Raw genomic sequence first — 25,819 nt, 5'->3', positions numbered from 1 at the left:
CACGGGTGTAAGCTCAAAAAACAAAAATGGCTTGAGTCGTGTGAGGGGGGGGGGGTAGCTAACCATGGAGACGGGGTAGATTGCACCGGACACTGAATCACTCTACCTGCAGCCTGCAGGTCAGAGACAACGATCTCGAAGCAGGTGTGGATCGATGCTATAAAGGCGATCTGTCGCAGGTTGAAGTGCGACGAACTCGAGAGAATTAATATAATGTTGACGCGCATAGGAAAAAAGAAATTTATGACTGGTCAGAGGAGTAGAATTAAAGATCCATAGATCACAGGAACTGTTTCGTCGATGACTGTTGTTCACCTATGCAAATTTATAGAGGGTTTCAGTTTGAATAGTGTTTGCTTATCAAGACCACTGAGTATGCTGTCTTCGACCTTATAATTGTTGGTTGCGGAAGGCGATTTGAGCATTTAATTACTATGATGAGATCACCCTTGTTGCAATCTTTTTAGTTTATTTCTAATAACTTTCGGCAAAAAGCGGTTGAAATGCTTAACAGTCTCATCCCAAAACTCTCAGAGTCAATTAGCATATTAATGACACCTATTGGACAGTTGGTCTAGCATTTGTATATACAAGGTGGGAGATTTTTTTTTTCAAGTCTTAATATTTCAATCAGAACTTAATAAAGCAGGTGAAAGGTAGGCGTGGGAGATTTCTGAGTTGACCTTTGACAGCTTTGCAGGGGTTACATTGCATTCCCCCAGGTTTGGGCAACACAAATGTTCAGTCCACTTCACAAATAGAAGAACCCGTTTTGTCCGTTGAAATCTATGGTGACTTTTATGTGGAAAAATGGATAACAAACGCCGGGGACCTCTGTGCAGATTCTTCCGCATCTTCATAAGTTCTCCTTGTAGCCGTGTGGTGAGTGGGTCAGAAGACCACGGGTTACAAATCCACTTAGGTCTGCAATCAGAGAGATGCGTATTTGATTTAGCAGGGAAGACAAAATGTGGAGGACGAACTCCATATTGCACATTTCACTTGATTATGGGAGCTGTAAAATTGCTGTTAGTTTCGTTGAGTATTAGTGTCACTATGATGCTTCATTCTCGCTTTTTTCCTCCATAATTCCAGTTACATCTTGTACCGAATCAGGGAGTGGTGATTCGCTTCTAATTCCCTCCACGGCCACTACGACACTACCTAAAGGACGACGGTTTAGTGGTGTACTGTTCTGACGACAGACATGGGTCTTCTTGTCCATTCGAAGCACGCGCGTGCTCTGGACATCACTGATTTCGTGGCTGGAGTGGGCTGCAGAGGTCCTGGGTCTGGACGTCGCGATACCAATGGACTGTCCCAGAAGGTCCAGCTCGTCAGGACAAGAGCACTATCGTCGGGCATTCCAGATGGCTTATGGTGGTACTGCAAAGACCAAGGCGAACAAATGAGCCTTCTAGGTGAGTAACCAATTCTCAGCGCCAGCAGTTTCATAGTCCTTTGGACAAAATTGAGCAAACCATTTAAGCTATTTTGTCACTCTTTACTTGTTTCTAAAGTTGTTTCTATCTGCACAGATAAGACCAAAAGAAATTTGCTTGTGCTACATATAGAATCGAACCGGCGTGCTCCTGGGGTCGGAGTCCAGTGCTCTAACCTCTCTACTCTTCCTTTCACACGACGCTATTCTTTGACTTTCGCAACGTGATACCTTGCTGTTTGAAACTATGCAGGCCTCTCAACAGATGTTTACAGTTTACATCACGAGGTGCATGTACCATGTACTGCAGTCAGTCACTCCTATACGAGTTTGTCGTTTGCTCGGCTAATGCAATGCTTTGACGAGATGTGGGTCGGAAAGTCCCTTGCTTCAGCGAGGTGTGTTGAGTTTACCGAGGAGAAACAAGTCAGATGGGGAAACAAAATCTCACCCCAAAATGACCTTTCAGTGGTGTCAGAGGTCTATTTTTATCTGAGCGTTGCTAGTTTGACTCCTTCAATCTGCACCGAAAACCCGCCTTCCATAAACATTACTCTTAACACAGTGCACACAATGCTGGTCCTCCCTCCCCATCCTTTTCCCCGCTTATTGCTTCTTTTCTATACGTCTTCCTCTGCAGAATCACGATGTTGTCAGTTTTGTGTTACTTAGTTCCTCTTTGCTTTTTCCATATTTGTCTTTCATTCATCTTCTGTACTTTTGTTTATTCCTCCGTCCATCATATGCTGTCCATGTTGTCCATGTCTCGTTATTGTTATCGGCGCAAAGAGCGTGCTACTTACGAAAGTGAGCACATCCTAAAAAAAAAAAAAAACTTTCATTTATTCTTATTAGTTCATTGGTGGAGGTTTATCGTTAGGAAGCATATTTCTGGTCAAAATATACTATTCATTCCCATACCTTACGGAAAATCATTTAAACGCCATGCTCGAACTTTCTGTAGCTTGCAACCGACAGAAAGAGAAATCACAGACAACCACAACCCCATCTCTACTTGATTTTGTAAGAAGCATACGTATCACTGCCCTGTAGTTTTGCTGAAAAGCTAGCACCATGTTTGTTTTTAATAAAGCAAATAGAGTCTGTTTAACTGCACTTTGTTGTTAGGCAACCACGTCACTGAAATAGTTTGCCAAGTAAAGTTGTGTGTCGACATTTTTCACAAAGACGCTTGCTCGTGTTCGGAAGCAGGAAACGAGAATCCACTGGCTCAAAATCGGAAATTAATTTTATTTTAAAAACTTCTATTTGACCCCAGTATTGTTGCCGATGGGATCTGAAGGTGATGATTTCTAAAAGTGTTTTAAATTCTTCTGTGATAGCCTCAGGATGACGTGAAAGAAGAAAGAGTATTAGCAGCTTAATTTGTGTTCGACATCATTTCGAAAGATAGGGTGTGGCTTGTCTTTAGATCTTTTTCGATTGTTTGTAATGAAGATTTACATTATTTTTATTTACTTTGTTCCTCCCGTAAAACCCATGCTCATTTTTGTGTGTAAAAAGTAGACAAGGTTATGAAACGTACAGCCAACCGCGGTTGATTAAATTTTGACAGCGCTTTTTGTACGGGTAGACACATCTAAGGGTAGGTGGGGTGGATGGGGTGCAGGCGTGAAAGACAGAAGTGTACGTACATTGGCAGCAAGGGTCAAAAGTCAGCGATAACGTCGACTGAAGCAGGAACATCCTTTCTTAAGATTACGCGATTGACTCACGTGCTCCCCTCTTCCGCTCCTCAGGCCACACCCTCCCCTTTACCCTATCACGAAATAAAAATTCCAGTGCTCGTGACTCGTTGACGTCTATTAGGAAAACCTCCAGGTAAGCCTTAATCTGTGTGTGACGTGCGGCGAGAAACGAGCGATAAGACCGATCGAGGTGTGTGGTTTACAGCTGACACAGCCCTTCTGCGCTCGGACCAGCTTACGTCAGAGGTCGAAGTTCACTGAATGCATGTTTTCCTGAAACATCAGACTACAAGTTGGTCAAGATTGAAACATCGGACTACGAGTTGGTAAAGCTTGAAACATCGGACTACGAGTTAGTAAAGCTTGAAACATCGGACTACGAGTTGGTAAAGCTTGAATACGGTTAGCAACGCCTTCCCATGTCCAGGAACATCTGTAAGGCTAATACGTTTGTGTGTGCCTGGTGGAATTAGTTTGGTCAACATTCATCTTTGATGTTTGGCGACGAATGTTGAAGAGAAAAGAAGTGATGCCCTGGGATCGTTGAACTCGTCTGCTGTTTTCAGGAAGAATGGCAAGTTACAGTAAGTAGTAGCCACATGTGCCTCGGGTCTGCAATGTTTTGTTGTTTTTTTTGTTTTGTTTTGTTGGTTTTTTTTATTTGTTTGGCATCAGGATACAATGGAATTAAATCATATCACCATTATACTGTTCACGAACGGTCATATGTTGTCAAATATGTTCTGCACACACCTGCATTTAATAATTTGAATTTTCGTAAACAGAATCATTCTTGTGAAAAGAGAAGATGGTCTTGGAAAATGTGCTTTTTAGTTGTTAAAGCGAAACGCTGTTGAATCTCGAAGAAATAAAATGTGTTTTACAACGTAAATAGAAATGTGTTGGTAATAACGGTTTTATATCAGGGCCGTCAAGTTTCCTCACGTGAAATACATCCCTGTTTGTTTAAATAAAAAAAAAATCACCCCTATTAATCGATGCTAGCACGAGCGATTATCTCAGTGACTCATTACGAAGGAACACAGCTGAACTGGTCGGTCCTAACCCCGGGTGCAGGACTATTTTTAACTCTCTGTTTTTCCCTTCCCTACCTTTTACGTATGCAACCTCAACGTATTAGACAGGTGGCAAGGTCTCTGAGTCTCTGTGTCCTCAAAAACCTTTCAGTCATTAGTTTAGCAGTTCGCAGAGCAGCAAATATCTGAGGACACGGTTTGCAACTGGGTAATGTAGAGCCGGGTGTACAATGAAGTCATGCAATAATCAATCACGAGGTCTTGCTAGTGGAGACACTTTTGGATATATTGTACGTAATGCTGGTACACCGGGTGGTGATCTCAGCCGTATTACTTGTCAACTGTAGATTACCACCTCTTCGGTTGATTCTCGAAACAAAATCCACCGCAACAACCAGTGATTGCACCATGCATATGGGCAACCATATTATTGATGTGTGTCTATTGTTTAGGGGCAATAATACGACAGTGTTTATGATAATAGCAATAATTGAGCCCTGTGAAAATTATTCACTATCATAGCTCACCACATCAATATCATTCATTTTCTCAAAACCATTAACACTAGTGTCTATGCTCAAAACTACATGTAATATAGCAAGTCAGCTATTCAACTTATATCTATACACGTCCATGAAGGAATGCTCTTGGCGTATTTTGCAGCGAGTCGGAATGGTTTCGAGAACGCACATTTGTACCTGACCAGGTTGCTACAGGATACACAACCGCCTTCCAGATGGCAGCATCATCTAAGGACACTTCTGTCGATCTACATCCAACACAACGATGCTAAACAGGCATTGTTGTTCCTGATGAACACCGTGAGTCGCCACGTTCTGTCGGCCTCTCTCTCTCTCACACACATTCCTGCAAAATCTATCCGTCTTCTTTTTGTTTTTACATTTACAGTGTAGATATAATCCATAAAACGCTGATAAGGGATTGTACATCTAGATAGGTCCACACATCCTGTAATATTCACATGCAGGTTTATCAAATAAAAATTAATGGTGACCTACCAGGTTAAACCATGTTACTGATAAAATTTTCAGTTTTTTTGTGACTTTAAGAGATATAACAAATGATAGTGACACACAAAATACAACACATTACAGTGGGTTCTCAAAACAAATCTGTCCATAGTTCTAACCACCCACTTTTGCAGAATAGTTTTAAAATATGCAAAAATACCATGGGTATATTTTTTGGATTGTGTATACACACACACAGAGAAAGAGACTAATAAAGTATAAAAAGTGGATTTCTTTAAAATATAATGTTAATACCGTTTCTCACGTTTATCGTCATCGTAAAGAACTCGTTCAACCACTTACACGAAATTCCTGTTCTGTTGCAGATGAACACGGCCATGCTGGCTGTCCAAGATCATTCAACTTGTCCAGGCTACCCTTCTCTCTTCATTAATATGCGGTCGAAACCGTCCATATTCCCGATTGACGCATGGAAACACATTTTGCTGTCTTTGCATTTTGACCTTACAGAACCTGAGGGCAATCGTGATCTTGACCTCATCGAGGTCAACGTCACCGCAAATGTGACCTTGCCTCTGTTGCAAGGGTTCACACTCATTCTTCAGAGTCTACTAGGTAAGGTGACAGCACTGTAAATTTTATTACTGTCTCGGCATACTTAGCATAGATCATAGAGAAAACTCTTGCCTTTTTTTGAAAAAAAAACAACATATCATGCACGAGCATCAGTCTAAACAATACTTTGACGCCCACCCTCCTCTACACAGTAAGGAGGGTTAGGGAATAGCGGAGAGAGAGAGGGGGGGGATTTTTAATTTAAATTAAAGCTAGAAGACTATATAGTCATGCGTCGTGTAGCAACAGTTACACGCACTTTTGAATCACTTTTCTGTGTGAGAGAGATAGGGCGGTGGTATAGTCTCTCCCAATCCTTCAAATGTTAGTTAATTAACCGCTTGTTTGAAGTATGCTACGGTGGGTGAGATCAGTCATACCCACTCATACGTGCGTTTCATCTCCACCAGGGCTTGACTGGGGTATGTTACGTATGCTGCTAGCAATTGATGCAGACGATGGTCTTCGCCTACTGTCATCGGTAAGACATTTCCAAATATGGAATCCTACTCCTGCGTGGCAGTTATATGTTTAAAAATCAATGGAGCTGTTAAAATTATAGATGTCACGATACATGCAGTGAAAACTAGTATCTCAGAAAAGGTAATGACTGTCGTGTTTGCAGACACTCGGAAAATGTCAACGCTCCGTTACATCTTGTTCGCAAAAAATAAAAAGGGAAATAATATATAACATAAAATCGTCATTAAACAATAAACTGTTCTATGGTTTTTTCTTCATGCTAAATAATATAGCAAGAATAGATTTGACACTTCATTATAAGCAGTGGCAGTATTAGTTTCGATACACTACTCCTTTGCGAAAAGAGTTTGTAACGTTCCCTGTGATTCTGTTTCCAGCTCCAAGACGTTGTGGTGCAGAGCAGTCATATAGAAGACATAGAGATACTTCTACAGCTGTATGCCCGCTATCCAGATGAGTTATCAGCGCTGGGATTTTCCTACCGCAGTAAAGTCCGTCCCCAAATGACTTGGCAGAGACCAGAAAACGATGATGTATCTCATATGATTGAGGTGGCTTTGTTGGGACTATTTCATGATGGCAGCGGCCTGGAGGTATTCATTTGATAGCATTCAGGGGTTGGAGATTGTTAACGCCTTTTCCTGGATGTACCAGGCAACCCTAAGGAGTAGTTAACCGTGACGCTGTCATCACACACAATTCCCGCTTTGGCAAAAGCTGGAAAAAGATAACCAACACTGCCAGACTGAATGGATCTTTTTCTCATCAACAAATTCAGACTACATCTATGGCGCAAAATGTATATTTTTTGCCATAAATTTGTGTAGATGTCCAGTAGATGGCTGTTTGCAAGGTCTGCAACATCCGTTGATCGGCGAGTACAACCTTCCTCCAATAGCATAGTGATGGTCATATTGGAACGTGATTGGAAATGCAAAGTCGACTTACACCGGACCAACATTGGTGTAAAGTTGGTCTATCTATACAGGATTTAATATTGGTGAAATACTGGTGATATGTTGGCCCACTGTATGCCTCCCATCTTGGTAGTCATATCCAACTTTTACTAGCCATTCTTTACCAATATAAACAAGAGTTATTTTGGACTGATGTTAGTGAGAATGCAGGATTCAATATATTGGTGAAATAATTGTCCAATTTAAGCCCTGTCTTGGTTTGATCTGTGGAGATTGATGGCAGTGGCGTATTTTATCCAAAGGAACCGCTTGAGCATTTTTTGACACATGGCTATGTTATCAAGCCTTGACCAATGCAGTGTTTACATCTACAAAGCAAAATGTCAGTAGTTGTCTGGCTGGCTAAACATTTTACCTGCCAGCTGTCACTGACCTCGCTATTTAGAACCGATATTTTACCACACTGGCAGCCATTTGGATGACCTTCCATACTGGTTCTGTGTACCCAAGATGGCCTACACCTAGAGGCATTGGACCAATGTTGGCCCAAGATACTGTATTGGGTCCCTATCAACCCCTGCAATTGGCTAGACAAACCCCCCACAAGGAGATGTGTACAGATAAACCACAGGCATGTGATTTAATGGTAGGTTTCTCGAGATAAGTGGCATACATACAATTTTGAAACCTTCCTATTTTTGAAGGTATGGACGTCCTGACAAGTTGGAGACAGCCTGATCTAGTACTGTGCCAGTGGTTGTTTATCCCTGCAGCCTTATCTCACCCTTTAAGTTAAACAAAAAAGACTGAGTGAGTCTGAGAGAGAAGTATGAAACAAATTTATATCACCTGTAATAATTGTTTCTGAGTTGGTGCCATACATTTATTTGTAAAAGAATCTCAAAGTGATTTTTCTGGATGGACTGAGGATGGTAATATTCCCATCGCATATGGCGAAATGAAATGGAGGACAATGAACTTAATTTAATCAAGTGAGGATGAAGTAGTAACATTTGAAGTTAGCTGGGCAATTTGAAGATGAACCTGTTTAGTTTTAACAAATCCAACATCCATGTCCTTACAACACGTCTGAAGGTTAAAGTGCCCTGGTGAAGGACAAATACAGTAGTATTCTACAAAAATGAAGTTTATTTTCTTAAATGACTAAGGAGGGGAAAAAAAAGAAAGGTACTCCAAAATACAAGGTAAAGATTCTCTCTATATAGCTAAATGTGACTCCCTCCAATTTGATGGAAGTTATACACAAACACACATGGAAAATCTTACTGCATTTATTAAACAAGTTGTATAGTACATGAACATTGCAAAAAGCAACTGTAGCAGTTTGTGTCTTATTCGCATCGAATAGGCAGACAGAAAAAAATTCATACATCTGTTGTGGTGATTAACAGGACACATGACGAGGCTAAAATCAGGCATTACAGACTTTCACAGTGAGACCTGCATACCACACTATGTAAGAATGAATTCTTACTTCATGGGAAAGAGAAGAGGAAAAAATCAAAACAAAGGAAAAAAGGGCTATCATTCACTCAAGGCATATTTTGATTTAGATATTAATATGGAAATATTACTTCAAGACTTCTTTGAAGTAGCTCATCCAAGCCCCCCACTCCCATCCCCACTCCAACGCTCCTATAAAAGAAAAAAAAGTTAATGTTTCTCTAGATTGTGTATCTGGTATATTTCCCAACTAAAAGTTGTGACAGGGTTAAAACAGGGGGTGGGGGGGTGTGGTAGTTAATGGACCAATATTTTCGGTACAGAATCAACAAAGCATAAGACTCAACACACAGATTTTGTCTCATCTTTTTCAAGATGAGAGACAATGGATGGAAAATGTGAGAAGGGTGGAGTGCACAGAAGCAATTATTCATAAAAAACACAAGCTCTCACTTTTAAGACTAAGTACTTTGCATTGTGGCTTCATATATTTTTTTGAAGTAAGCTATATGATTATCTATCTTGATTCACATTAGTAGTAATTATTTCTCCTTGACATTTATATACAGTTAACCAGATATATCTGCAACTAAATAACATACAAATCAGCAATTTCTTATAGCTTTTAAGAAGAGACACTGAAGGCTAAACATTTAAGCCACCTTTTTATCCAAAGAAATATTTTTACCATTAATTACAAATTAAAAAGCTGTCCCCAGGATAAAGCATTCTACGTGAACTATTGTTCCGACAATTAGGTGGTATCCATGAAGGCATAAAATGCAAACAATTAGAACAGTTAGTAGAGATCACTAGTCTCAGATTCTAGTTGGAGTAGGTGACAAATACTGCACACAAAACAACTGGGCAAAAAACTCAAGGCCAATGCGCACAGGTGGCAAACCAGAGCACAGCTTCTTCAGCCCGTTGCCCTAAATGCAATTAGGAAAAGATCATTTTCTGGGGAATAAATAAGTTAACTTTAAGAATGGCAATCGATAAGTGGGCCAAGCTTAAAAACCCATTAATAGTTACCACTTAAGATGCTATGTGTGTAGTCCTCCCGACCTTCCCAATTTCTTTTGAAAGCAAAATTTGCATACACTAAGCAAGACTGTGACAGATTAGATAGGTAAGAAAGCACAAAGGAACAGCCTGAGGGCCCAACCAAGCACAGGTAAGCCGGCATTACCAGTCGCTTTTTTTTATGCCATGCCTGCTAGAATATGTGCAAACATGACTCAATTATGGTGCAATATGATCTCACGTAAAGTTCACGCACCTCTGAGCCATATACCCCTCATAAGCTTTCAATCTTCTGCTACATATGAAGGGGCAAGGACAAACGGATTGCTGACACATCTGCAAAGGCCAACTTCTGGCACATCCCTTCATGAAAACAGCAGTGTCCTGAAGTGAAACCCTCCCTCCACCTCCCATATTACATCCCTCCCCCAAGCCATGATGAGTACAGCCTCCCAACATGTCATCACTAGAACGCAGATGAAAAAGCACCTCAAGGATGCAGTGGTTTCGTGGTTGAGTTTGGTGGCAAAATGATTTGTTCTTTTTTTGTGTGCACAAAGCACTATTCTCAGTATTCTTCTTGCTCAAAGTCCGCTTCATTATCTGCTGGGGGAGCGAATCCCTCCTGCAAGACGAGAAATATATATACACACATAGCATACATATATATAATGGATATAACAATGTCAAAATAACTTTTGTGGGCTTTTAAAAAAGAAACTTAAAAGGAGTCTGGTGCACAACCATGCCAAACAATCCAATAAACCCTGATGTAAAGACCAAATTACCTCACTATGGACCACACTAGGTGTGGTTCTTACTTTCTGACATCTCTTTAGCAAATTTTGATAAAGCTATGTGGTTGTTTGCTACATGACAACTTCACAAAATGAAATCTTGCCTTCCATTTAAATCATGATCGGAGCTGCAACTAGAGTATATCTTTAAGATAACATAAAATACTCATAGAAAGGTTACATCTTGCAGCCACAGCCAAATGACGTTAAATTGAAAAAAAAGGAAAGTTGCACCATTTTGCATCACGGCCACTACAAATTTTGACCCTTTTCCTACCCGCCCTTTTTTGTTAAACTTGTAAAGACAAACAGATCTGCATTACATTTTGAATGGACCAACAAAGAAAAGGTGTTTTTCTGTTGGTGGGGGGAGCCTTTCTTGTCGAGGAAATATAGCCTGCAAAGGCAGCTATGTATAGTTATTTGAAAGCCATGAAACATCACTGAATGTACCCCTTTCTCTTATTTCCTTGCTGGAAAGCAAAAATATCTTTCTTCTGTGGATTAATTTTCTGTGACACACAAGGCACACAGCAACAATGAATTACCTTGTGCCTCCACAGCATTATTCTTATTCTTCCACATCCATAATTTCAAGCAGGCAGCTATCTACAAACAGCACATCATGTGACCAGCAAGAGCAAATAATGTTTTAGCCTTTTATGTTCCCTCGTAACAAAGGAGTAGCAGCCAAAGTGGTAGATATATATGATACAAGCTATCTGAACAAACCTCTGTAGCATACAGAATTTCCATGATGCTCTTTATTGTAGGCTGATTCTCATGCTCCTGACAGAGGACTTCAATATCGCGAAGTTTAGCAAAATAGAAGTCACGCTCTTTTTCCAAGCCCTCTTTCTCTGCATTGAGTAGCCGCACCTGACAACATAAAAACAATCAATTATTTAACTTAAAGGGAAAAACAGACCCAAATAAAATAATAAAAAAAAGTAAAAAGCTGACTAGAAAGACAAAGGAAAGCCTATATTCAAACCTCCAAGACTGCTTCACTTTTGATCTAGACAGATTCAAATGCATGCATGTATGAGCAAGCATTGACATTTCTAAACTGTAACCACAAAACCACCTTCGGAAGGTATTTGAAACACTAATGCATGGCCACTGTTTCTAACCTCTGCCCTTAGCTCTTCTATTAAAGGACCTTCGCCCCCTGCATGGTTGGAGCATGGTTTTGACAGCGGCGATCGCATGTTGTTAGCTGGCTGTCGTGTAAGGGAAGTCTTGACCAATGGTGCTTGAAAAGAAAAAAGTTAAAATAAAAATTAGACTATAGCTGCAATATATCTTCAAAGTCCCAACTTTTTATCCCTTTACCTAAATCTCTTCTGCTGTCTAGGTAAATATTTTTATATGCCACTGCAAATGGGACAGATAATTTATGCTGATATGCACGTTTATAATTTTCCCACCTTTAATTCAAGGAAGCTTTCAACTTCCTTATGCTATCGGGATGCAAAATAACAATCCTTTCTAATTACTAACTTTTTGGTTTGGTTGCTGCTGGGACCTGCTTGGTAGGTACTTTGTTGAGTGCTCCTGGTTTTGCTGCACCAACTGGTTCACCACCCCTTGCACTGAGAGGATCATAGTCATCATTACCCTGGTAGTTTGCATCAAAAAACTTTTTGAACCATTGCACAAATTCAAAATTGTCCTGAAATCGTCCCTTGACAAGCCGTTCCACAGGAATCACCTGGTAATGAGATATCATACAATGAGAAGAGAGAATAGAAATTTTTACAAGAATGATACCAGAATTAAAAGAAAATTGTTTACAAATGCAATATCCCTTACTATAATATTCAATATAGAATGCTTTGTTCCAACTATGCTAAAAGATGCTTATGCTTCATCAATTACTTTAATAAAACAATGTAATTCCATCCATACTGGAATTTATGCACATCCAGCAACACTGGCCTCACTGTTCTGCTAAAGCTGTTTGCTGTCGACAGCAAGTTAAAGTCAGCAATAGCAAGAAGCATAACTGCTTCAACATGAGGGAGCTGGAGTTGAACTCTTCGTATCTGCTTGTTCCGATTCTTGTACTACACTAATGGTAAATCAATTTTCATTGATGTATTTTTATAGCTTGTGTGTTTCTGACTCTTCTTGTCACACATAGTATCACTGTAGATTGCATGGGAAATGTTTCTTTCACAACACCAGTGGGGGCCGTAGATGTTCTCCTTTAAAAATGTCTAGCTATTATGTGATCAGGTAATTCTCCTGCATCAGATTTTGGCCTTTTCACATAAAATAGCCACAAAAATATGGTCAGAAACATAGCAAAACTTAGGAGAGAAAAAGTTTAATTGGCATGAAATCTCTACTACTAATTAAAAAAAATAAAAAACAAGCTCCATACTGTTCCATTTCCCATTAAAAAATACAGGAAAAAACACTTGTTACAAAAAATATTTTGTGAAACAAGCATGCATTTTTAAAATTTAATATTTTTTTAAATTACTATACTACTTTCACTTGGGGACATTCTGCAAATAAATTCTGCATCCTCACTCTCCCCAAGCATTGTGTTCAAAAATTGGTGATGGATTTACTAAGACAGCTAATCATGAATTTTGACTTTTCATCACTATGAACATAGATAGGTACAGTGAGTTGCTGAATAAAAAAATCATTTGGTTTCATCAATGTTAATGTAAGCAGACATTTCCTCTTCCTCATACAAAAATATTGGCTTGGGAACTAAATGATAAAATGGTACTGAAAATAATTTATTCGGTTTAAGGAATAAACCTCAAGACTGAATTCACTGTAATACTTTATAAGGCAGTTCTATAAAAGAAAGAAAGCAAACAGTTTGGAAGAGGTTTAACAAGCACTTCAGAAATGATATAGGCAAAGTTACTGCAAATCAAATCTTATTAATATTACCATGCTCCATGAAAAACAAAGGTTACTCATCAAGAAAGCCAGCAAGTGGAAAAAAAACCCCATCAGAAAGGTAAAGTTTAACAAGCCATGCACATTACATTTTACAAACATTCACAAATTTCTCTCATGCTTATGTTTTTGTATGGTTGACTGTCAGTTTGTCTCTCATGTGCAGTGCATTGAGCTCATGTCTACATGGGAAAATGTGTTTTACAAAGCCCATTATTATTATAATATCCCTGCTCACATGCATGCAAAGTTAGAATCAGGTGCAGATTTATATTCTTGATTCAGATTTGTTGGAATACCTTTCAAAATGGATTTTACCTAAGCAGGCAGATACAGGGAACAAGTACTTCTTGGTCCTTATCTGAAAATCTTTTCTATTCTCAAACTTAGTTTTAAAAACTATACTGTTTTAAATTTTGGTTGCTGAATGTTTTATACAGCTGTTTACTTGATCTAAGTGAAAGCTTTCTTAAACTAAAATCTAAACACAATTCACTCATATCACATCTCCATCCCTAAGCACCCTACAGTGAGACATTATTCAACAGTCCATGTTTGGCATTTTATTTCATTACATTAAAATCTTGAAATGCGAATAAATATGATGGCTCCAAAACACTTGAAAAAACAGATTTACAAAACAGAACAAAAAACTGGGTGGGCAAATACTACTAAGCTACACCTTGTCAAATTTATTGTATCTACACCACAGTGACAACAGGGAGCATGCTGTCTCTATGACAAATAAGGTGACACTCACCTTGTCAATGCCCATTTTAGTGAACCCAGCCTGCAGCTGTTTGAAATTGTTTATGAACTCGTGCTCTAACCTGCTGTTAAATTTGACCTTTTTCAAAACCACTGACCCTGTAAGACAGTTGGGGGAAAAAACAAAACAGATGTGGAGGGATGAACTAAATGCATTAGAGGCACAACTGTGACATTTGTTTTTAAAAAACTCCATCAAGAATTTAAAAAAAAAAAACGTGCGAAACAAAAAAATCTGTCGTAGACTCTCCTCACTGAGACACCTGCTGACAAATTCCAAGAATCAGTCAGTACTGTTGACACCCAAACAATATTTGTCCTAAACCCTTTCAACTTAAGAATGTTTGAACACCCATTTTACTGTCACTTGCCAGCTATCCACAAGTTTATTGTGGAGAAGGAAGCTGTTCAAATGTTAGCACTGGCTATAAGAAAAACTACAATTTTGGCTACAAGCATTTTATCAAAACATAATGAGGGGAGTGAAGAAATATACTTGAGATCACTTTTAGGAAGAATAAGGCAGGATGAAGAAGAAAGGTGGGTGGAAAGTAAAGATGTGGAGTGACTTAAGTAACACAACCTGCAACTCAAAAAGAGATATAAAAAAAAAACCAGTTTAGATTTGTTTTTCAGTGTTGCATTACAAACAGCTTCGTCTGCCACATTCCATCAATGCTATGAGCCAGATGTTTCAAACTGTCTTGAAAATCACACAATGTTAACAAAAATGAAAAATACTATTTGAGTCAATGAATCTTTCTGGAGGATGTGGAAGCGGACAAACATTTTCTTAAAAAATAGCAATAACTTTTAAGACATAGAAAGAAGCTCATGTTCCATCCAGAATTCTGTAATAATCATGTCTGGCTCTCTCTGGCTAGAGGGTAACTGCTTTTCCTCATTTTTCATATTTGCCAATTGATCTGCATGAAGTTTTGTGTCTAATGTTCACCAGTAAATTTGTTACGATTTTTGCTATGTTCCTGGATGAATTTCTATGTCTGCGCCACTTTTCATCTTAACCTGTGCCATTTTATTTCTAGTCACATCGGCAGTGACTTCGAATTTTGATTACCTTCCTCCAGCTGCTTCAGAAAGTTTTGATGTTGAGCTATCACAGCAAGCTTTTGGAGCAGAACAGGCCAGTCTGCACTGACTGACATCAAGCATGTTCAGGAAGCTCAGTGACTGATGCTGATAAAGACCAACTTGTTTTTGAAGCCTTTGACTAGACTACTGTACTTTATGTCTTTTTTAAAAGTAGTAGCTGGTAAAGTTTATAGATACAAGAGTGAGAAGAGGCTAAATAGAGATGAAAGTCATCAGACAAATCAGTAGCAAAGCATTGTGCTTGTTGCGAATCTCAACTGTCTTATTCTCCACTAGCAAGAAAGCCATATGACATCACTTCCCCACCACTGGCAGAAAATGAAGGTCCCTCAACATTAACAAGTCATCAGCATCAAAAGTGGTCATCATGCAGTTTGACAGTGTTGCTTATGCCTATCAGCTATATACAGGTAGTCCTCGACTTACGACGGGGATCCGTTCTTAACGCGTCGTCGTAAACCGAATTTCAACTAAGTCGGATCATACGTTCATACAGTACTGTACCATAATAACAGTACAGTACTGCAAACACTTAGCCTATCCAAACACCTATCCTAACACAGCAACCTACATAATTATCAATAAACATAAGTACAGTAAAATATTGTAGTACAGTACGTTTAATAATGAAATACTGTACTGTAAGTGCTGTAACAGTAATAAACAGTGTTAGGTTAGGCAGACTTTTCCAAAACAAGCCTGTCTCATCCACGTTGAACACTTGTTGAGCACAGTAACCACCCTCCTCAATTATCTTAGCCAATGCATTAGGAAACTCAGTTGCTGCTTTCTCATCAGCACTAGCAGCTTCACCTTGCACTTTAATGTTATGGAAATTGGCACGATCCTTAAACCTCATAAACCAACCCCCTACTCGCCACAAATTCTTCACTTTCACTTCCTTCCCCCTTTTCTCTTTTCAACGCCTCAAACAGTCCCTAGCCTTCTCCTGAATAACCATAAAACTCACAGGGATACAGCGTTGATTTTGGTCTTCCAACCAAAGCACCAATAATCTTTCCATCTCAATAATAAGCCCACTACGTTGTTTTGTTATCACTGTCACTGTAAGTGGGAATGAGTGTCGTAACCACGAAACGACGTAGCTCGAGACCGTCGTAACCCGAGGACTACCTGTACTGTGATGGGCAAAGGTCACAAATATACAATCAACAGTGCATTTAGCTCAGCACTTGCCAATAAGACTGCAGGTGGCTGTTAAACGGATTGATCTAGAAAACTTATATCAAGAGTTCTCTTATGTACAGAAAGAAGTTGCATTAACCAAGCAGTTACGTGAGACTATTCTCCCACATTACTGTAGCTTCATCCACTGCCATGAACTGTGGACAGTCATGCCTGCACTATGGTTCATGCCATGACCTGCCTATTTCACAGCAGGACTGCCAGAGCTAGCGGTCACATATCTCTTGTGTATAGAACTAGCGCTCACATATATCTTGCAGGATGTACTGTATGCTCTGGAATACTTGGGTACCAGAGGTGTCGTACAGAGGCATGAAGGCTAGATATGTTTTAATGTGTCTCACTGGCCTCCACAACTCTCTCCCCAATCATAGGAGACCGGCACCTGCGAACAGCCTATGACTACTCCAAACATGATGTTGTTTGGCTCCAGTGATTCAGTCCTGAAATTCTTGAACAAAAGAATTTGGCTGGATGCAATACTAAATCTGGCATTTAAAGTGTGGGCATCTTGGCCTGTGAGCTGGTCAATGGACAAGCCCCCTTTACAGACATGCCTATTACTCGGATGCTACTAGATAAGATCAATAGAACAAAAGCTATGTTAGCTTACTCCACCACCATGGGATAATTCATCCTACTTCCTTGTTGATTCCAGAATTGACAACTGTATGCTGTTAGCATTTATCATGTATGTGTGGTGTTCTTTGTATAAAGTACTTTGAGTTCACCTCATGGTGGAGAAAGGTGCTATAGAAATTATTATTATTCTCTCTCTCAACCATCCATCTTTTTGGGGCTTCTGTCAGCATAGGAATGCATAAAAGTCTTAATCTGGGGAAGAGGCAACAACTCCTCTCCCCTAACAAGCCCTCTCCCATAAAATAAAAAAAAAAACAATGCTGTCTCTAGATCTATAGATCAATAACTATACCTCTCAACATGGGCGCTATAAATTAAGCTTAATGGTTGAAAAGAATGTAAATTTTTATACAGACACGAAGACTACTCTTTTAAATAAATACTGATCATTTCCAGAATCACTGTTCTTGCATATGACACTGTAGTTTGGTCTTTAATTAAGATCTTACAAAATTTTGGTCAAAGTGATGATTGCTGATGTCACAGTCCACACATACAAATGTTTGGAGGTTAAGTCTTCATTGTACAGTTCAGTTTTGTAGACTTGTCAATTCTGCCTGTTCTCTTAAGAAAAACATACACATTAAGTGTATGGGCTTAGATCACATGTACCTAAGGAGAAACTTTTAAGTATCTTTAGACTGTCCAAGTGATTAGGTGGCAATGGGTTTCTGTGCTGTGCATTCTGTAGATTTCTATGAGGGGAAAGGGTGTGTGTGTGTTGAGCTAAAGTGTTTAAAAGAATATCAGTCACTTGGGAGGTTTCAGTCATTTGATTAATGCTCTTTATATAGGTCACCTGCTTAACGCTCACTCAAGTGTTTTAAAAATTCCCCTTACCCACCACTGAAAATGACCGTGGAAACAATTTAGGGGACAAGTAAAAGATGGCAGAAAGGAACAGGTTTTTTTACTCCTTCAATATGTTTTGTAACACATAAGGTAAACAAATCAGTTCACTGACCCCAGTGCCATCAGGCAATAGGAATTCAACCTCTCTGTGCAAGCGCCAAAGTCTGGCAGACTAAAAGCAACAGAAGCAAACTTGGAAAAACTCAAACAATAGAAGAAAACAGTATCCAGTGATAATAAACCCCAACTCCAATATCACATCTTAAAAATATGTGCAGCTAAAGTCATGATGACCAAAAGGGAGTAGGAGATAATAGTGTAGGCAATATCTTGTCTAAAAAAAAAAAAAGGAAGTAATGGAAAAAGGGGGTAACATGGTTCCTCTGCTTTGGAACTTTAAGATTTTGACTTAGCTTTTATATCAGGCTAAAGACTATTCCTGAGAAGCAGTACAAGGCAACGACAAGAAAATCTTTCAATCATTACAGATTTAATCTCCAAATGCATTAGATAATGGCCTATTCCCAGCACATAAAAATCTAATTAAATTAACCTTCATCTGGTTACACATCTTGCAATAGCTCCAGCAATTGTTCATTAAATTGTTTGCTGCTTACTTGCAGCCCCTGTAAATATGAGCACAGACTATTTGAAATGGGATAAAGTTCTAATTTTTCTCATTAACTGTACAATGTACTGTCATAGGCTTTCAGATAGTGGTTGTTTTTGTTTTTTTGCAATGCTTATCACAGGCAAGCATGTTGTGAAATTATTTTTATTATACATTTATTCACACAAGATAATGATATCAATTCTTAGAGTTCATAACTGGGCCATTAAGCGTGCAGGAGGATTTTTTTGGGGGGTGGGGGTGGGGAGGTTGGTGCACCGAGCCAGCAACTAAGGCCATATCACAGCAAGGCAGCCAGCTCCGAAAGCGTGCAAGATACCACTAGAATGATTAAGTAGATGCATTTTAGAAAGCAGATACAAAGCAGAAAGGAAACAGCCATTAACTCATTTCATTCTAAAATGCAACATGTCACAGGAAAAACTGAAAAACCTTAGCATGAAGCATTCCATGTACTGAATTATCAAAAGCCTGTCACACCACCAACCCTTGAGTACATAATAAGAAAAGCAGTTTAAAGTATCAAGCTAAAATTAAAGCTTACAACACAACCATAAACTTGAACAATTATTGAAGAGGAAGCTCGAATTCATCAAGTTCACTGAAAGCATACCAGTTCCTAATTCCACAAAAGACCAAGACTGAACTGTTGCATCAACAATAATAGGATAATAACTTGCAGCTTTATACAAAACCCCCAACAATGCCCTCAAGAAAGTCCCTTTTTTCCATAGTCCAAAACAGTTTTTCAAAAAACGTGAAAACAGGAATTCTACCAAATGATGCAGCTATGTTTATGCTATATATAAGAAGACGTCCTTCATAACTTCTCATTACACTTTTGTGAATGGGAAGGTGTGGGGAGGAGGAACTGTCTAAACATAAAAAGAGGAAAAAAAGCATTCTCACTAACCATTTAATGCTTTACCTACTCAAATATTGATAGACCTATTAGCCAAACAAGTTATATTTGGATGGCATTCACCAGTAATGAAAACAGGAACCACAATAAAAGTATCTGTTTTAGAGTTTCAGTAATATCATCTTTCTCATCATAAAGGTACAGGAGAAAAGACATGCAAAAAAAAAGTTCCAAGATAACTGTTAGTACTTGAGCCAAACCAGGTGAATGTGATGCAGAGGTGTCAAGATGTCAAAGCTCACCTTGTCGACTGCCATTTTGGCAAATGCATTTTGCAGGATCTTGAAATTCTGTATGAACTCGTGTTCTAACTTTGTGTTGAATTTCACTTTTTTCAAAGCCAAACATCCTGAAAGTCATATGCAATATTTATGTGCAAATCCATTGACAACATAATGTACAGTTATCACAAAAGAGCCCTCACTCCACTTCTGGCAATGGTTACTGCTGAGAGAAAAACAGTGCTTTAGTGAAAGTGGTCATCTGGTCTCTGCCTGCAGAAGTTAAAAAAAGAAAACAACACTGTTGATTGCAAACATAAATGCTGTAAACTAAGAAAATATGCTCATAGTTTTTTAATCCTTAACCATAACTGAAAACACCTGTATACTCAACGTAAGAGGTAAATGAGGAAGAAAATTAAGGTTCACTCAAAAGCATCCAAGACTGTATTTCTGATATTAGACTATAGTACAACAAGTTAAAACTAAATGATGGAAAAAACAGAAACTTTAATTTTTTTTTCAAAGAGCAGAGCCAGAGTTTATCCTTCACTGTCTGTCTTTGTTATGTAAGCAATACTGACGTTTCTTTAGTTATTTCAACACATAACTTGAGTTACATAATGTCTGCTGACATGTCTCTTGGATAAGCATGTTTCTCACATCTGTTGTTCTGCTCACTATGAGCCCCAGAAGATAAGCTCCATTCGACATACTCTGTCCAGTCCATCTTGACCACCAAAATTCTCATCTACTCATTTCTGTCCAAACTAGACTAGTGCAATTCTCTTCTCTCTGGCTGTCCACACTACCTTACTGATAAGCTTCAGAAAGTCCAGAATTCAGCTGCTCATCTCGTTTCCCCGACTTGCAAATATTCATATTGGTATCCAATGAGAATGAAGAAGTGGTATGACATATTCATTTTTTTCCCTCTCATCATTGGATACCAATTAAAGCTAGAACAGACTACAAGCTTTCAACTCTAAGCTATAGATTCTTTGAAGGCTCCTCCCCATACTACTTTACTGAAATCTTGTCCGTCCACATACCTGCCCGAAACCTTCACTCCTCATCAGACTTCCATATTCTACCTCTCCCTCCCACAAAGACAGTTGCATACCTCCGGATGCTCTCCCTCTGTACTCTAAGCAGTGGAACTCTCTTCCACATCTCATCTGCCACACTAACTCGCAGGCTACATTTAAATGCTCTCTGAAAACATATCTTTTCACAAAGTACTATCCCTAAAATACTATTCCTAACTCCCTTGCAATACTGTGTGTCATGCTAACCATCAGGTAATGACTCCATCTCACATTGTTTACAGTAACTACATCCCTTTATCCATTGCTTTACTCTTTTTTACCTCATCTTTATGTTGTTCAGTGTGCCTATACATACTTCACTCTCCACTGGCTGTTATCTTTCATTTATCATTATTGTTCTATGCAGAGAATGCGATCTGTCTCGGTCATGATGCTGTGCGTTATAAGTTCTTATTAGTATTATTAAATCTGAACCCACACAAAATTGAAAAGCAGTAATTATTTCAGCAAAGTGAAAGAACATAAAGAAACTTCTAACATAATAATAACAAATCTGGCCAATGGAAGGATCAACAAGTATTGCATAAAACCTGATTTTCCACTCATGCTCAAAAGTTGCCAGTATACTCTCTATACGCCTTAATGGTGCTTATCTATCCATGCCCTCTACACACTCAGAAACATCAAGAAACTGCTGTCATGAAAATGACCATTACAGTCGCCTTTGTTTCACACTGCACCTGTAAATGCTTTCAAAGACAAGGGAGGAATAAGAAACAACTCCACCTGGAAGAAGAAACACCATTGTAAGCCAAAAAAAAAAAAAAAAAAAAAAAAAAAAAAAAATAAATAAGGGACAGTAACTCTATGCAAATTATGTAAAAAATGTTTTACCTAGTGATCAGAATCTAAATATCAATATCCTTACCGCTCAATTTCAAAGTTACACAACAAAGATGACTGCAAATATTTTCTAATGCCTTACTATTTCTCTAGGAACCTTAAAAAATAAAACTAACTTTTTTTTTTAAAGAAAATGATAATATAAGTACTCTCTTTATTGCCTCATAAGTGCAAGACAGAATTTTTTTTTAATTTTTAAAGTCAAACATATAAACACACTCATCATCCATGCTTTTATATATATAAAAAAAACTGTCTCACTGACATTGAAGAAAAAGAATAATAAAATACTAACTTGTCTCACTGACATTGAAGAAAAGTGATAATAAAATACTGAAATAATCACTCCTTTGTGTCTTACACTAGAGAATAAAGATAGTTTAAAACCAAACTGACCTGGAAAGAGCATGTCCATAAACTGGCAATATGCAGCACCTGAGCACAATAAAATAATCCGTTGTAAACTAGACAAGGCAAACAAATAATCATGGGCAAAGACAGTATTTTAAATAAGACAGTTACTGATAATCCTTTAGGCATGACTGCTGCCAAAAGAGGAATAAGATTTTAAACTGAGACAAATGAAGCTAGTGCAATACAAGCTTAATCTACAAATATGCTGTTGTGCAACTTAGTGTTCACATGTACATCATTATTTCCCCATCGCTCATAAAATGTAGGGTGTTTCACGCCATAAAAAGTTTACCTTTTTGATTAGTAGTACGAGAAAGTGCACAGTGATGTATATTTTTGATATTATTGTGGTATCCCTGATGTCATATTTTTAATCTTGTTAAAGTATGTCACTGATATTAGATTATAGGCAATGGCAAATTATCTAATTTCTGGTCCAATTTGTTGCGCAATGTCTTCTTATGCATTAAGACCCCCAACCTATATTCTTTTAGGATTTCAGATTACCCATTTATGTGAGTGGGACTATTAATACATTTCTATGTAATACAACATACTGGTATATGGAAGACAACGCGAGAGGTATATAGACAGAAGATCAAAACAAGAATACATTTCAAGTGTCAACATAAAAATACTTCCACAAAATAAATTTTTCTAATAAAAATATTAATGATAATAATAATAAAGTGATGATAATATGTACTTATAAGGTGCCTAACCATGGGTTTACACAGGTCTGGCCACACTGAAAATAAGGACCCGGAAACCTGTTATGAGGACCATTCAAGGATGCTTTAATAACATGCAGATAAAACTGTCATCTGTCACTTGTATTCCATTTATTACAGATTTATGGATTAAAGAAGAAAACTACAAACTGGGGCACACTTTTATTAGCCATCTTCTAATCTGGGCTGATGAAGTAAGCTTCAGCTCTATGGTGCTTTTCATTTTTTCCCTTTCTCATCATGTGTGTTTTAACTGGCTTTGCTGAAGGAAGCAATGTTAAAAAATACATTTTCTTTTTGTCCTACAATATATGGTCTTTGTAATTTTCTTTTCAATATCAATTTTCTTCAAAAATACAATACAATAAAAATACAACGTTTTCTTACTTTACATATAGTCTTGAGTCTAAAGCAGAATATTAAAATGCTTCTTTCTGGAGACAATAATGCCTCAGTAATTATAACTGTTCACATACCAGCTCTCTCTGCATTAACATTAATGGGTTCTGTCATTACATAAGTACATCAAAATTTTTCCATCAATCCATTTTCACTTAGATCATTTAGTCAATGTCTTGTGATGGTCATCTTAAACTAACTTAAAAGGTAAAAATTAAAAGCAACAACACCCATATCAATATGAGAAAAAAAAGAGTGATCAGCAGCAACAGACATCTGACAATAAAACAGTTCATGCATTGACAACAATCGTACCTGTGCACAACTCTTCAATTTTTCCATAGTTTGTCTGCAAGCTGTCATTGACCCAAGCCAAAATGTCGTGTCTACTAAGATTTTCTGATGTAGCACTTGTACTGTATACATTGACAGCCATGTTTGGGACAAAACAGGCACTCTGCACAACTTCTTAGATCTATAAGAAAGAATGGCTTTTATATAAAAACAAAATATGAAAATGATTACTGATAAGCACCTATCAAAGCCATACATATGAATGCATGCAAATCACAATTTAAAAAATGATAGAAACATTACCAAATGGTGAACAATTTTTTGGAGTAACTATACATATGATGCAAACAATCCTTACCTATGGATGACTTTTTTCCCCCCTTTATGTGCAATAAACATCATTTGTCTTCTTGTGGTTATTTACATTATGTTTTGATGTTCCATATCATTTCTTCATGGCATATTACAAAAACTTCTTACTAGTGTGTAAGCTATGCTATTTCCTCACCCCACCCAAATAAAATCAATTAATCATGATTTCACTAGAAAAATGTAGTTGCTAGTTACTGCTCTTAAAATGTTAATTAAGTAAACCTTTTAAAGTATCTCCCTACCACTCAATAACATACCATAGCCATCAGGCAAGATTCATTTCAGCATTGAAATTATGAATCTAAATATTTGATAATGGATATCGTGATGTTCATGAATAACTACTGCTTATCCATTAAATCTGCTATGTATTTATTTCTGAGGGAAGTGGGTGGGTTAAATGTTTAAGTTTGTAAATATATATATATCTTCTTTTGTTTTTTTGTGCGCAATGAGCATTCGTCTGAATGGATACCTGTGCATTACAAATCGACATCATCATCATCATAATAAAGCTTATTTTATAGATAAGTCTCTCCCAACCATAAAATCACAAATGTTTCATTCAGTCATGTCATTGAAAATTTTAAAAAGGTAATAACAATTATGCTATCTGACACCTATAGGTTTAATCCTTTGCTACCTGCTGATTCTTCTATCACTAACACTGGCTGACAGAGGCAGATACACAATTTAATAATTAAAAAAAAATCAAACTGACAATTAAAGCAATGTTAAACACTGGGTTCGAACTAACAATATTTTAAAAATAACAGACTTGAAATTTCCTGAAAAGTTTACATTTATTCTATTTAGTATACACAGGAAAATCATTAAAATATTGAAAAACCAGCATTTTATGTTTCTATGTGCAATATACTATGTAACTATGATCACTATGGAACAATCTTATCTTCCTCATGAAGTTGCTGTTAAGTAAAATAAACCTGTTACGTCATATGTACTTGAACTAAGGACAACATCTCAGAATGTCATGGAACTTCTCATAGTAGCAGCTGTACGGGCACTTTAACTCCTATGTAAAAATTGCAATGCTCTCTGAGAATAAGAGCTTGGGCGGTTACGACTGCTGTCAGTCAATGGGTTTCTCAACTGATCGTGATAATATAGAACGGTTTCTTGTCTCCCTGCCAACAAGGCAAGCAAGCCATTTTGCAAAGTTTTAAACAAAGACTTTTACCTTTTATTCACAATGCAAAACAACAGTCTTCTTATATTAATTATTCCCTGATGGCTGAAATCAAGATATATCCATGAATGATTCATTTCGTGTTACCGGCATGTTAGGCAGTCAAATGCGCGACATCAAACGTCTAGTCCTCAAGAAAAATGTGGGGTTAACCGTACAAAGAAAATTACATTATCGACTTAATTATTGCTTTGCAATAAGGTCTTATGGCGATAGCTTTTTTTTCCAGCTCACCGGTTCGAAAAACAATGAAATGTCCTCTCCACTCGCTTTCAATACAGTACCCGCTCAACTCCCACGTCCAGTCTAGACCGAAACTTTCCTATCCTTGTTCATTGACATAAAAGATGTACTGGAAATCGTATAGACCAAAGAGAAGAAAAATTATCAAAAAAGCCTTTTTACAAAACAACATAATTGATGCTTTTGCTTGTAAAAAATTTTTCCTGGTGACTAAAATACCTTTCTTGCATAATAAATTGAAAAAATAATATTATTTACTACTCAAATAAAATTTTCTTTTTCCAGTTGATATTTTAACAACAAATTTATTTATTCTATTAAAATTGTAATTGCTGTAGAAATACTTGATATGTACTCTCGTTATTCAATAATACTTACATGGTCAGTATATGGTAACATTTTCAGTAAAGATTTTTATCTGGCTATGTTAATAATATTCA

The 25,819-nt window shown here is 37.7% G+C and overlaps 2 protein-coding genes across 4 annotated transcripts; one reads left to right on the top strand and one right to left on the bottom strand.

Annotated features, from left to right (window-relative positions):
* The first annotated feature begins 1,177 nt into the window (after positions 1 to 1,177).
* Positions 1,178 to 8,733, top strand: LOC112573429. Of its 2 annotated transcripts, none has more exons than XM_025253799.1 (5): positions 1,178 to 1,421; positions 4,851 to 5,008; positions 5,545 to 5,794; positions 6,205 to 6,275; positions 6,655 to 8,733. In XM_025253799.1, the coding sequence occupies exons 1-5, from the start codon at positions 1,208 to 1,210 to the stop codon at positions 6,880 to 6,882; spliced, it is 921 nt and encodes a 306-aa protein (XP_025109584.1). In that variant the 5' UTR covers positions 1,178 to 1,207; the 3' UTR covers positions 6,883 to 8,733. The 2 variants fall into 2 exon arrangements, with proteins under 2 accessions (XP_025109584.1, XP_025109585.1); XM_025253800.1 differs by lacking the exon at positions 1,178 to 1,421 and adding an exon at positions 1,443 to 3,734.
* On the bottom strand, positions 8,471 to 25,488 carry LOC112573431 (microtubule-associated protein RP/EB family member 3-like). 2 transcript variants are annotated; one of them, XM_025253803.1, is made up of 8 exons: positions 25,371 to 25,488; positions 23,576 to 23,735; positions 22,113 to 22,151; positions 19,786 to 19,892; positions 11,985 to 12,195; positions 11,615 to 11,736; positions 11,214 to 11,360; positions 8,471 to 10,309 (listed from the first exon to the last, which is right to left on the bottom strand). In XM_025253803.1, exons 2-8 carry the CDS (start codon positions 23,694 to 23,696, stop codon positions 10,253 to 10,255), a joined length of 804 nt encoding a protein of 267 aa, XP_025109588.1. In that variant the 5' UTR covers positions 23,697 to 23,735; positions 25,371 to 25,488; the 3' UTR covers positions 8,471 to 10,252. The 2 variants fall into 2 exon arrangements, with proteins under 2 accessions (XP_025109588.1, XP_025109589.1); XM_025253804.1 differs by lacking the exon at positions 19,786 to 19,892 and adding an exon at positions 14,170 to 14,276.
* Between the last annotated feature and the right edge of the window lie 331 nt (positions 25,489 to 25,819).

The sequence above is a fragment of the Pomacea canaliculata genome, linkage group LG10 (genome assembly GCF_003073045.1).
Source record: "Pomacea canaliculata isolate SZHN2017 linkage group LG10, ASM307304v1, whole genome shotgun sequence".
In the NCBI taxonomy this organism is placed as follows: Eukaryota; Metazoa; Mollusca; class Gastropoda; order Architaenioglossa; family Ampullariidae; genus Pomacea; species Pomacea canaliculata.
Note: the sequence above shows the minus strand (reverse complement) of the source record. Positions and strands in the feature narration are given on the sequence as shown.